Source organism: Limanda limanda, chromosome 4 (assembly GCF_963576545.1).
Source record: "Limanda limanda chromosome 4, fLimLim1.1, whole genome shotgun sequence".
In the NCBI taxonomy this organism is placed as follows: domain Eukaryota; kingdom Metazoa; phylum Chordata; class Actinopteri; order Pleuronectiformes; family Pleuronectidae; genus Limanda; species Limanda limanda.
Genome location: NC_083639.1, coordinates 8,041,940 through 8,056,687, shown reverse-complemented (window position 1 = coordinate 8,056,687; position 14,748 = coordinate 8,041,940). Strand labels below are relative to the sequence as shown.

General features: G+C 39.3%; 1 protein-coding gene across 1 annotated transcript; it reads left to right on the top strand.

Annotated features, from left to right (window-relative positions):
• Positions 1-4,808: 4,808 nt before the first annotated feature.
• Positions 4,809-11,524, top strand: LOC133000671 (cytochrome c oxidase subunit NDUFA4). The gene is made up of 4 exons (XM_061070624.1): positions 4,809-4,850; positions 9,014-9,099; positions 10,418-10,481; positions 11,468-11,524. Exons 1-4 carry the CDS (start codon positions 4,809-4,811, stop codon positions 11,522-11,524), a joined length of 249 nt encoding a protein of 82 aa, XP_060926607.1.
• The last annotated feature ends 3,224 nt before the right edge of the window (positions 11,525-14,748 follow it).

The following is a 14,748-nucleotide window of genomic DNA, read 5'->3' as shown; positions in this document are numbered from 1 at the left end:
TCTGGGATCTCTCCACAGCAATATCTTATTACTTAGCAACTGACCTATACCAATACCAATATATCATAGATAAAAAAAATCCCCTGATAATATCAGACGTGCTGCTTTATCAGTCAGGCTCTAATTTATAATGAAGTTGGTTGGCAGTGGCAGGACAGTTTTTCACATTACGCGTCTCAGTCCATCACACCACACTGCACTTGCTGGTCTATTAAAAGGCCTTCACGCTCACAATCACTCTGTCTTCAGTAACTGCTGCTGCTAACAAAGCCACAAGGTTCTGCTCTGTTTAAATCAAAACCTACACACTCTGTTTTCAAGGTAAATTCACTGGAGGATTTCACGATGCACCCTGCATGTTATTTATCATGTTGTCCTTCCACATACGGTATTTCTAACAACAATCCGTCATACGGTGTAAAGTACATTTCCACATCCATTGTATTGCTGAATCCTATATTACCACAGAAAGATTCAAAAATTGATATGTACTATATCCATCGTGCTCTGTGAAAGATTATTGACTTCCTTCTAAACATAAATAAAACATGAAAAGCAAAATAAAATGAAAACTATTTTTTTTGCATCAGAGGAAATATGATCAGTTATCCCCCAGATGAAAAACCACAAAACATTTAGATCACAGATTTTCGAATACATTTTAAAGAAGTAAGATCTTCACAACTGAATCTTCATTGTTGTTATTAATTATAACTTCTGCACATGAGGAACGTGATATTTCAAGTGATGCAGTGCATTCTTTTTCAGTGTGTTCCTGTCGTGAGATGAAAGATGAATATTCCTCTGGGTTCTATGCAAGAAGGTGACACTGCATGATGACACCCAATATCCCAAATCCTGAGAACATTCACTCTTTTCATGAGGTAAGAGCCAATAAAAAGTCAGTCTCTTTCTCAGCACCACTAAAAAAATCTTTAAATTCTGCTTTAAGAAAAGATGTTGCAAGGTGGCCCTGATGGTTTTATATATATAAAGTATAGATTTTATGCATTAAGGTAGGGAGTCTATCTCACCCTCTCATAAGGACTAGAATTTAATAGTGGCACCCCTGCTCCTGTGTCCAGGCTCTGGAAATAGAGGTCAAAATTCAAAATAAACACAGTAACAGTCAATCTCTGTACGATCATGAGCCACAATCTAAGGGAGAGAAATGAGGAATGGAGCCATCTATTATTTGAAAGCCATCCTGGTGGGATCAGATGTCGCAGTCACCACTTATTTGTACATGGGTGAAGATGTTTGATAAGGCTCCTGTATTCCCTGGATGAATCAGACTCGTGTCACTGAGGGGACACATGAGTACTCACTACTCTCTGAGGAATGAAAGAAAAACATGTTGAGAATTTATGGAAGTTGTGTCTGTGTGTGTCTGTGCGTGTCTGTGCGTGGTGGATTTCTGAAACACAACAGGTTTCATGACCTCATTGTAAAGACTTTAAGAAGAAAACAGATGGACACTCAACACATCACTGAATGGTTTGATGCGAATGGGAAATATGACAATTATATGCTATGACCTTCAGAGTCCCATATAAACCTGCCTACAGTTTTTCAAGGTAATTGGCAGCTTGTTCCCAGCATCTTGGAGAACTTACCACAGTTCTTCTGTGGATTTAAATCGTCTCTGGCTATATCCATAATCACACAGTCACTCAATAATCCCTATTTCACTAAAAGGTGACTTCTATTCAGACGACAATACAGTGAGCTGATCGGGAGAAGAGAAAAACACTTTTAAACGCTACATATTCTTTAAAGGTTAATTTTATACTGAGTATAACAAATTTCAGGTAAAAAACAAAGAGAATGACTGTGTTTAAATGTAGAAATAAACGTGTTTGCTGCAGTTTGTGATGTGATGTGCTGATCTGCTTGTATTTAGATTTGTATGAAAGATCGGGCGGTTCCTGAGATCTTTCGTCCTCTGCCGAAATGCATGATGGTATATAGTGCTAGGTTAGGGACTATCGGTTGTATGCTACTTTTCACGATGCATAGTGTAGGAAACTGAGTCCACCATAAAGGGGCCTAGAAAATTTGACATCCGGGTAGCACTATAAAATGTCGATCTCACAACATAATTGATTAAGCAGTGATAAGTGAGTGATTTCTGAGTTTTCTGTACCTTCATGTAATCTGAGTAGACTGATGTTGAGATAGTGGCTCTATAAAGACCATTTGTTCTTCTCGTAGTTCTTTGGGACTGGGGCTTTATATTTTAAGTAGCTGTCATGTTGAAGAATCGATTAAGTCCGATGCCTCAGTGATGATTTGCATCGTGGATAAATATCATCTGGACATCTTGAGTACGTAAAACTTTTGATCAATACTTCAAACTGTACAATATTGATATAGCTACTTTACGAATTAAACAGATGTGTAGACAGCATGCAAGTGTAGCAATGTAGTGGTGGATTGTTTGGAGGTTGGGTCAAGTCTAGACTACTGTATTCAATAAATACCAAAGAAATCTGATTAAAGCCACTCAGCCTCAGCTGCATCACCAGTGGGAAACAGATTTGGATATTGTACTCTTTCACTGTATTTTCTTTTAAACACTTGGCCGGTAATCTGTTATGGGGAACAATGGAGGAGACTTATGAGGGAGGGGGGGTGGACATATTGACTTTTTCTCTCCCCTCTTTCGTCTTAATGCATCTCATTTCCCCCCATCCTCTTCTGTTGAAAACCCTTCCTTTCTCATCAACCTTCATCAATCTCTCTATCCTTGCTGGGTGAAAAATTGCGCCCATTACCCTTGTCATGTGGTATACAGAAATAGCAATCTTTCCACTGACAAATGTCAGGTAAAACAACTTAGGGTGACTCACAAGACTGCAGGACGCGGGCACCGCAGCATAAATCACTCCCAAATATTAGACAACTTTGGTACAGTAAACACGTTAAAGTTGATGAAATTGATGCACATCCAAAAATGTTGTAGGTTGTGCAGAATGAGCCTCTGCACGTGGATGAATGGGTTTATATCCTCCTCATACTCTGAAATATTGATCTCACAAACTGCTAAAGTAGATAAAAAAATAGGTTTTGTATTTGGCCAGTTACACGAGGGGAAACCTACAGTTACAGCAGGGCTCTGTCTTGTAGTCTTGAACCTCTTTAGAAGGTAGGGTTGGGCAGATGCTTGTCAAGCACTTTTATCATATTTGTTAAAATTCTCTTTACATTCCAATAGCCATCAATAAAAATAATAAATAATAAAAAATGAAAATTTTGACCTGGTGCTAGAGAAAAAATTCAGGCGATTACCTGAGCTCTTAAAAGTCATCCTATAAGGATCAATAATATAAAAATCTAAATACATGTGATTCTTCCTGATTTTCATTGAGAAATATTCAAAACACAGTTTCAAAGTCAAGATGTACAAAATAGTGAATTACAGTGAAAACATTGACCCTTCTGGTGGTGTCTGACTGTATATCAGTCTATGTCACTGTATATGTAAAAAAATAAAAAAAATACTAACAATTATTGAAACTAACAATTTAGTCGCACTTAGATGGCACTTTCTTATAGCACTTTGTAGTTTTGCTTTATTTTGAAGAAATTGTACTTTCTTGATTCTTGTTGTCCTGGGTCTGTACCCTCGGGGTTGAATGCATTTATTGTAAGTCGCTTTGGATAAAAGCGTCGGCTAAATGAAATGTAATGTAATGTAATATCGAGATAGACGACATGATGGCTCCCCGAAAGTGGAGCCAAATCATCTTGATAATTCACTAAAAAATCTAAGCCTCATGATGGGGCTATAAATGTAGAACATCACCAAAGTCAATGGTATTTATCTTCTCACGGGACATTCCAGATATTTCAGTCTGGATCAGAATAAAAGTTGTGGCCCATCTAGGGTTGCCTTCCCTAGAGCCGTGACATCAGCATTATTAAAAAATGAAACCACTCTGCCTCGTCCACATAAACATGATGAATGGTGCAACCAGTACTGTAAGTAAGGAATAGTAATGACCTGTGCCATTTTGCCCAGCGTAGCATTTTGGTGTTAATTACATTAGGTTGCAAACTGTTGTTAAGGAACCTGAAAGGTCTGCAGGTGCTGCATCACAGACCAATCAATTGTCATTACCGGAGACAAAGGTCTCAACCCAAGGGACAAGTTGGACACCGCCATTACTTCTCTGCTCTTTACACTGAACGAGATTGGCAGCTACATTTATTGGCTGCTGGGGGATGATTTAAAGTATCAGAGTGATGGCTATCCATAAAAACAGTCATTTTAGAAATAACAATATAACATGGAACTATCCGACCCAATAGCTGCAGTGTGGGTGTGAGGTTTGAATATGAACCCATTATTGGAGCTGGCTCCTCTATTGCTGCACCACCAGGAGAAAATGTTCGGAAAAATATCTGTGTGTATCTGTTGTGTCAGTAAAAATGGGACTTTCAGTACCTGCAGTTTTGTTGCTGTCTAACAAAACACTTTACAGAACCCAGTGAGCCTCAGTGGAAACTTAGTGTCCTCAGCTGACATGATTATAGGGATTAGGACTGTCTCTCGCTCTCTCCCCCCTTCTCCCTCTCGCCTCTGACCCTCTGGTTTATCCAATGGGAGGGAGGGAGCGGTGGCAGAGCAGAGAGATTGTCAACAGGTTTCTGTGCACTGGCACAGGCTCTGTTCCACAGCTAACAATCAGCTCTTTCTGTAAATCTGCACAGAGACACTCACTCACATGGAGACATTTGTCAGACTTTAGCTGAGTTTTTGTTTTCATTTGCCGGATTATATTTTCGTTGAACAACAGTAAAAGATGATTAGGACCATGATCCAACAAGTGAAGAAACACCCAGGGGTAGGTTGCATCTGTGTCTTGCTGTAATTCTTTTTATAGTCTATTTATTATAGTTATGTAGGCCTAAATAAACTGATGGTATAGTAATATGCTACGCTACATTTTAGTTTGTGAATACGTTTTCTTGAACTTTTGGCATAAGTTTTGCACCATTTCTTTTTTTCAGTAGTTTAAAATTAACGGAGGAAAAACACCTGAGCCCATTCTTATTACTCAAAGTCAATCTTTGAGCGTCTTTTAGATTATAAACAATTACAATTTCATAAGCACTGTGAACTCACATCATTATTTTGGCATGTTAATTTGCTATAATACTTTGTTTATGATGAAAGACGACAGGAAGAAAGACACAGAAGCTGTCTGTGTTTGTTTTTTCCCCTAACTGTTCCCTCTGAGCTTTTCTGAGGGTGACCCAAATTTGAGGATTGACGGGGTTGGCTTGGCAGTGCACCAGAAAAGTAATAAGGGCAACAACAGCATCAAACTAAGTATAAAACACTTTCTAAAGTAGTCAGGCTGAATGGTGAAAAGGTGGAAGCCTCACTTTTGTGCAGGATATGAAGATATCAGCACTGGGGAATGGACAGCTCCCCTCACGCAGGCCTCTGTGTGTGTTTGTGTGTTTGTGTGTTTGTGTGTTTGTGTGTGAGAGTGAGTGATCAAAGCTGACCTGCTTCTGTGCGGTAGTGTGTGTGTGTGTGTGGTTGGTTATGTTTGCCTCGATGATCGAAACTGATCATCTGCAGTCAGGCCACAGTATATGTGCACTTGTGCATGTTTTCACGTTCATGTGGATGTGAAAGAGACAGAAATATTGTATTTTTTTCCAAGTTTACTTGGAGAAGTTGAGAAGTTTATAGTAGATCTGCATAGAGAAGAATTCAGCATTCATAAACCCCATGCTGGGTGAGCTCAGGGTACGAGACATGACTGAGCAGCTCTGTGTCCTAGAAAGCAACAGGAAATATCGTTTACTTCAACTTGATCTGGTTAGTTAAGTTTTCTGTTAGTGTAACAAGAGTGACACTTTCATTTATTTGACATTATATTAGTCAGTAAAATAGTCACTATTATTATTATATGTAGGTTTTCCACAAATATAACTAAGTATAATATCCATTTGTACTGATTGCAGATTTAATGAAATGTTTTTATGGTTAAGGAATGAAAGTGGTCTGGTTTAATGCAGACAAGTTCACAGAGACTTAACACACAACCTGCTTCAACAGAAATCACAATCTGTCCCTATGACTTTAACCAAAATGCTTGCCTGAACTTAAACAATCATGACAGTGGATGTGAACAGTTAAACTGTGTGTGGTGTTAAAAGGTTAGATGGATATCTAAAAGAAATAATAATAGTTTATCAATTAATTAGTCAATTAGTTATTCAGAAAAAATAATTTGAGACTAGATTGATACTTGGTTAATAATTTCAGTGATTGCTTCGCCCAATTCCATAGCAACTCCAACGTCCCAAACATATATTATTCTGCTGTAAACTGAAAAGACTTTCATGTATTGAGTTAAAGTTGTTACACAGTTGTGTCCCGAGTGGTTTTAAGTGTGTGGCAGAGGGAGGGGGGGATATTTTCTTTAACCCTTTGATACACAAGCTATGCAAACCCCCTCTAAGGCACAACATGGGTCAAAAATGACCCGTATTGACTTACAATGATATTTCATGCATGGCTGAGTGTTTCTTTGCTATATTTTTGGAAATCTAATTATTTCATCATTTAATATTCAAAGTATTCATTACATATCTTGTTTTTGATTACCACAAATCATTATTTTCATTTTATCTTTCATAATTTATGAACTAAAATAGTTTTTGTATTTTTAAATCAAGTTTACACACATGGGTCAAAAATGACCCGATGGAGTTTAACGTGTAAATATCTTTGCAATAAATTTATTTCATCATTCAGAATTTCAGGAATTCCTCAATTAACTTGTTTTTGATCATCACATATTCTTATTTTCATTTGTCCTTTTCTACTTTTTTAATAAAAAACATTTTTGTATCACTACCCTTCCATGGGTCAAAAATGACCCGTATTCATTTCACATGTTATTTCATGCATGGCTGTGCTTCTTTGCTATATCTTTTAAAATTTATTCATTTAATCATTTAATATTTCAAAGTATTCATTAAAATATCTTGTTTTTGATTACCACAAATCATTATTTTCATTTTCTCTGTCTTACTTTTTGAACTAAAATAGTTTTTGTATTACCTCATCATGTTTACACACATGGGTCAAAAATGACCCATGTATGCAAGTGTGAATTTGATAGGAACCTTTGATTTGTAAATGTTTGTAGTTAGGAACATGTTTACTGTGGACAACTTTTCACATGCCACACTTGTCAAAACTACTTGTCAGAACTAAATCATGTTGACCTAGCTATCGTTAGCTAGAATTTTACATAAGCTAACATTAGCTAGCTAAAAGAGAATATGTTAACAGCTAGCTAATAATATTGGACATATTTATCTTTCCCACCAGTAGAGGGAAATAATGTTCAAATATTATGTGCAGTTATCTTTTCACAATATATCAAATATTTTCTTAGGTAAAACAATTGTAAAATAAGACTTACATGAATCAGATGTGCAAAAGCAGCCCGTTTAGTTCTGACAAGTAGTTCTGACAAGTGTGGCATGTGAAAAGTTGTCCACAGTAAACATGTTCCTAACTACAAACATTTACAAATCAAAGGTTCCTATCAAATTCACACTTGCATACATGGGTCATTTTTGACCCATGTGTGTAAACTTGATGTAGTAATACAAAAACCATTTTAGTTAAAAAATGAAGACAGAGAAAACGAAAATAATGATTTGTGGTAATCAAAAACAAGATATTTTAATTAATACTTTGTAATATTAAATGATTAAATAAATAGATTTTAAAAGATATAGCAAAGAAGCACAGCCATGCATGAAATAACATGTGAAATGAATACGGGTCATTTTTGACCCATGTTGTGCCTTAGGGGGGTAGTGATACAAAAATGTTTTTTTATTAAAAAAGTAAATAAGGACGAATAAAAATAAGAATGTGTAATGATCAAAAACAAGTTAATTGAGGAATTCCTGGAATTCTGAATGATGAAATACATTAATTGCAAAGATATTTACAATTAAAACTCCATCGGGTCACTTTTGACCCATGTTGTGTATCAAAGGGTTAAGGGAGTGAGTTTTGTCAGCAGACATTCTGCTAATCAAGAAGAAGGCAAGTGACAAGGAAATCAGACAGAAGACAGATGTCGAGATACAGCTGAGTAGAGACATCCTTCAGTTCAACCTGATCAAACTGTCATCTCTCTACAGCTCGACTAGATCTGTGTGGGCTGAGAACATCTGTTCACCAGCGGTGTGACTCTGTCTGCCGCTCTGCCTCCGTCTCAGACACCAGAGTCTCACAAGGCGGAGCAGAGAGGAAATGTATGGCAATGTGTTGTTGATGAATAGATGCTGCACGGCGAGAGGATTTTCACACTTAAGCCTTGGGTGTTTAAGACGACATATCACATTATCCCCCTGTCCCCCTAATGTGCTTTTCTATTTTAATTCCTGTCATCATCACAACTCAGAACATCAAATTAAACTGTGTCTGCATGTGTGCACACATTGAGTATGCAGCCTAGGTGTGTAGGCTCATTTCTGTGCGTATTTGTGCGAGTGTCTCACTCTCAGTGCGTGTGTGTGTGTGTGTGTGTTAGTGTGTGTGTGTAATGCGGTCGCTCAGTCTGACAGGTATGCTGTAGTGTTGAGGAGGTAAGGCTGGCACACACTGACATGCGGCAGCTCTCTCTTCCACCGCGTCCTTGCCCATTCAACCCAGGCTGACAGTGAGCTGCCTTACACATGGCCTGGGCCTCATGCATATGGAGGAGGGCAGCGAGAGGGAAAACAAGAATAACAACTACCCATGTTTGTGTGTGTGTATGTGTGTGAATTTCACACAAGTTTGTCTTACCATATCACAGTCAACCACTTAAAAGAAAATGGGTGTTTACCTTCATATGTCTCTTTTTCTGAGATTAATTTGTTCCTGCTCTTCTCTCTCCTCCTCTCCTCAACCCTAACTCCTCCATCATCTATCATCTACCCTCCTTTCATCTCCTCTCCTTTCTCCTCCTTTCCTCAGTTAATCCCTCAATTTTTCTTCACGACTCTGGGCCTCACCGGGGCCTTCCTCTACCTGATCCGTCTGTCAAGAGGGCCTCATGTCACGTAAGTCTTTCGGATGTGTAGTTTTGGAATCTTCCACCTTTCCTATGGAAATATGTGCATGTTACAGAATGTGAGCTGAATCTAAACTCTGGATTATTGTTATTTGATATTAACATTTTCAATATGGCCGATAGGGTTGGGTCCTGTTGGTCCCATGTTGGATCTGAAAATATTTTTGGCAATGAGTTTAGAGGTAAATTAATCTCTTACAGAATCCCTCTTTTTTAAAATGTTATTATTAGCAAAGAGCAGCACAAAAAATATCAGGGTACAGGAGTTTTACTTTAAGTGAGTATTGTCTATGTTTTTCACCAGAGGAAAGGAAATATCAACAGTAAAAGATTATAAGCTGTGAATTTTTAACAAGGCCAAAAGGATAGTGGGATATTGTCTCTGCCAAATAGTTTGTAATTTTAGAGATGTGCTCTACTTTCTCTTACAAATAGGAAAACCACACCTTCTCATTCAACGTGTCAGGTTTTCATATAATCAACTTTTCATGTGATTTAATTGTTGGACTCTGTAACAAATGTTCATAGTGAAACTCAGGTGTGATAAAATACTCTCCATCCATACATGCGCACTGGATTTTATACCAATATCACAACAAAGCTTTTATGAAAGCTGCATATTAAATTAGAGTTAACAACAAACGCAGATGGCTGGATTAACCTGTCATGTTTCAGAATGACAATGTGCACCAACCACGGTGAACTCAGTGACTGCTTACAGGAAGTAAATGTGCACGCTCATGTCCTATTTTGAGCCACACACAACCACTTGTTCTGAGGGTCAGCCATAAAGCCTGACCTCATCATCAGCTGGTGATGAGTGCTGTGGTCAGCCTGTGCCTCCCTCCCTTTCTGAGCCTGTCTAATGTTTGTGATAATGGAGAGAGGGGGGGGTTGCTCGCTCTGCCATCAGTCTCTCAGTGTCTTTGTTTGTGCTTTGGCGGCGTGACATGCTACCGCACGGGGAAGGGGACAGTCGCTGTGAAATCCAGACGTTGGTTAATGAACAGAGGAGCGATGCCAAGTCACTGGGCTGAGTTCACCTCATCTCATAATCACCTCTCTTTGTTCATCATTTGTCTCCATCCGCCATCTACATCTTTATCCCTTTTGTCTCTGACCTCCTGCTCTTTTTTCCCCGTCTTCTTTGTTAAAATTTCGGAAGGTTTCTCCCCTTCTATTCTTCATTCTCCGCATCCCCTCCTTGCCATGATCAAGTATGCCTCTCTCATAATCCTCCTGTCTCTTCTCCTCCCTCTTTCACGCCTCTTTTTTCTCCATACCCTGAATCTTTCCACTTTTTGCAGCCTCTGGAACAAGAACAAGAACCCAGAGCCCTGGAACGAGCTTGACCCGACCTACCAGTACAAGGTGACTCTTCCCATCACACTCTCATGGCCTCCTGGCTCAAACCAATCAAGTTTGTCAGAAACATATCCATGCAAAAATCTTTTCATTTCATCAACTTAAAAAACCTCCCCAAAATAGATTTAAACAAACCAGTGTTGACAAAACGATGTCCGACCAATATTGTTGCTTCCTGGCTTTCAGCACATCTGTTCAAATAAAAGAAAACAACAAGGAGAAACATATTTTTCAAAACTAAATGAAAGCAAATGGAACAAGGAGCTTTTAGTGGTTGGCCTTGATTTCCCTTACCTCCTGAACTAGGCCAGCACAGCTGACCAACTGATGAAAATATTAACAACCCCGACCACTCCACGATAGAGTAGAAAAACAAGCAGCTGACAGAAGACGCGATCTGGATGATGTGTTTTTCAGTGAAAAGAACGTTTTCTGAGGGTTTCAAGGCTGCATTGCTTGCCAGTGGAATGAAAGACTCTGCAGACAAAAGGTCAGGACATGGCATGTTTAATTCTCCACAGCAAGGCAAAGGTCTCACATCGAAATTCCACTGAAGTCCAAACAACGATCGTAATGAGGACGGGGAAGCGAGAGAGAGGGGAAAGAGAAGGGGATAGGCGAGAGTGTTAATGGCAGTCAGAATAAAGAAAAATACACGGGGAGGAAATAATCACTGCCAGTGGAGAAATGTGTCTTTTTCATGGTTGGAGAGCTGTAATGTGCTGACATCCAAGCAGTCACACACTGCATATTATCCATGACCCAAGTATTCATGTTTTCCTAAAAGACTCAGCAAGATAAACATCTATAAAAAAGCTAGAAAGAAGGTTTGGTGAGCAAATGCAGGCATCCAAATCCATATCTGCTCTATAGATGAGAAGGGATAACCTTAAACTCAGTATTTTTTTGGCCATTGAAATCACCAAAAGACAACACTGATTAATTTAATTTAAGCAAAGCAGATTTAAATGTATTCCTCCTGCCTTCCGCAGTTTGTGGCCATCGACACAGACTACAAGAACCTGAAGAAAGAGGGCCCTGACTTCTAAAGGTCCTCCAGGAGGCTCCGGCTCCACGAGGCTTGGCAGGCCCCCCCGCTGTCCCCTCACCGATGGGAAACGTCTTCCTCTACATTTCCTCAGTCCCACATCGTGCTCTGAATTAACACTGTAACCTTATGAATAAAAATGATTAAAAACGACACAAGACAGAGAGCTGGTTCTTCTGTGTATGAGCATACACATTGTTTATATGCAACTTGTTTTCAAGCTGCTCTGTGTGTCCTGCACCAGATGGGTTAAAAGCAGAGGTTAAATTTCCCCTTGCATGAGTGTGCTTGTGCATGTCTGTGCATGTGTTTGGGACAAATAAATGTATCTTAATCTTAATCTTAATCTTAATGTTGGGTATTAATCATCACAAAATAATCTACTTTGGGCTTCAGTGAAACAGTCAAAATGATGATAATTTGTTGGAGGGCTTTCTTGTGTGAATCATTGTCAATCAACTGTAAATAAAGATGGACAAGAAATCTTTACTTCCTCCTATTTTACAAAAACGAAGCAGATTCCAGATTCCGCCATTTTGTATTTTTAACAACATTTGGAGCCAGAGTCTGTGCAGTAGTGATTGTGGAGCCGTGGTCTCAAGGTCCCACCGATGAACACACTCAAAAATGATGAAGTAGTCTCAGCTGTCAATCGTGACATTTCATTTGTTTGTTTAGCATCAAATTACCAATTTAAACCAAAATTAACCGATAAACTAACACTTGCATCAATGTGATAATAAAAACATGAAATAAAGAAATACCATCTTTGAGAAAAACTATATTGATGGTTACTTTCACTATTTTGTATTCCCATCGAATAACATGGAGGAGGTGGGGTTTATGACCCACACTGCAGCAAGCCACCACGGAGCAATCGAGAATATTTGACTACACTTTTGAAAAACCGTTATGGACGGACACGGAAAAGCAACTTTACAGCTAGTGTAGTGACCCATAGCTTCTCTATTAAAAGCTGCAATAATCAATATATTTTATAGTCGCACTGGATCAAGCCAGAGTATTATTACCAGACTCAGCTGTTCCTCGGAGCTATAGATCTTTCTACCGTCTTCAAGCGCATTGTATTCTTTTTCTAAACTGAAACAATGCTGTTTGGGTTCATGGTCATTCATTTGCAGCAGACAGCTGTTTTCAGACAAAAACTAAAAATCTCCACGTACAATACCTGATGACCAGCAAGTGGCTCACAAACATTAGCTGGTACACCAAAGTGGATCCTTTCACAGCTTGGTTGAGCACAGTGTGTAATCACATCACTTCAAAATGTAAATTACAATAAAAAAAGAGGACAAATAAGAATAACTGCCACATCTGCAACAACAAGAGAAGGCATCGTAATATTTTGAAGAACTGGTAATGCACCACATGTCAAAGTAAAACATAGATATTGAACAAAATAATAGAATAAGGACGACACAAAGACGAAACAAAAGAAAAGAGTATCCAAACATTTCATATTGTGGCAGAAGAGCACCATAAATTCAAGGGTTAGCTTCATGTATTTTAGACAAAACAGCAGAGGACACTTTTTCCAGGGACGCCAGGTGAAGGACAACCTCTCTACTTATTATGCCCTCCATGCTGCTAAATTAATAAGCGTGTGACATTATTATGCACAACATGAAAAGCCAATATTTGTGCTTGACTGTGTTAATGAACCCACGAAGCTCCACAAAACCAGACTTTTGCTTTTAATTTCCAAGGGAGAGACATTATTTACCGAGCTCATCACTTCACAAATCCAGCACCGCGGTGACAAGTGAGGCACACATGCACTCACACTGAGATATGAAGTTGCAGATGAAGAGGACCAAAATAGAAATTAACCATGAGAGAAGAATATTCGTGTGGGTCAGTGAGCTCTTTTTCAAGCAGTTTTCAGCCCTAGAAAGATTCAGTCCGAGGAGACGCATCGCTCGACTGTTTGATCACCGCCCGTCTGGAAAGACCAAAACAATTTATCTTTGCTGAGGAGCAGGAAAACGACAAGCTCAGAAAGTGTGCCTCCTACTGGCATAATCCCCCCATGTCGGAGTGCTCATTGAATGATGAATGCTGGTGTCCGTGTACACCTGTGTGTCTATGTATCCGCTTTCATTCAGTATCACTGTGCACCCGACAGCATAATATCCAGCACTAATGGCACACAAACTGTCTGGATGTCGGACCCCTGAGTTCTCCTAATACACTACTTAATAGACAATCTATGTTCCAGGCCCCGCATGGGTCCATTTATGTGTGTGCGTGTGCGTCTGCTCCCTTTAAACAGCAATATGCTTCCTGCAGCAGCGTGGTGACCTGCCCAGTGGGTATTGTCTGTTGCTGGGAGGTGATTTGTGTGTGTGTGTTTCAAATGCACGAAACCCGCTGACAGGTAATCAGCCGGGCCAAAGCATCACACTGGGGCATAATCACAAGGTCATACACACACACACACACAAACACACGCACACAAAGAGGAGGGATAGTTATTATAGAACCTAAACGGCTTTGTTGAGATTGGACTGGCTCGGTGCGTTATATTATCGGTACAAAACTTTAAAGCCGAGAGTGACTCACAGCAGCAAATCGCTGCCATACAATTTACCAATTAGGATAAATGCTTGTAGAATATGTCAAGATTCTGTTTGTATTTTTCGGCGTCTCTGTTTTTTTCGTGCCATTCGCACTCTCCCCTTTCATTTTCCAACACCTCGAAACACAATGTGCCTTTTCAGATGGCTATTCAGAGCTTTCTTTATTCAATAATATGTTGTCCTTGCCTGCTTTTAGTCATTTTTCTCAACTCACGCTACCAATTAAATAGGCCCATAGAGCTAAATTACAACATTCGCATGGCTTCGGCTGTTAGAGAGTGTGTCAACAAACCCACGCAGTCCTCCTCTAAAACAGCAAACACTAAGGCAGACATGCAATCCCAATCAGGCCTGAGTAGGCAGCCAAGCATGGCGCTGTGTGATAAAGATCTCCGTTTTACAAACACAGGCTGTGTTTGTTGGTTTTCTGCTTCAGAAGTTGAAGGGAGAGCACTTTGTCGACACGCAGACACTTCAGCACTTGTCAGTTAAGAGGCAGAGTGAGGCAGATCGAGAGGGAGAGAGACCCTCTCCTCCTAGATTACATCCTCTCTGACGAGCAAGAGCAGATATTTTTAGATGAGGATTAATTTTAATGGGTGAGATAAGAAGTGAGTCGTGGGTG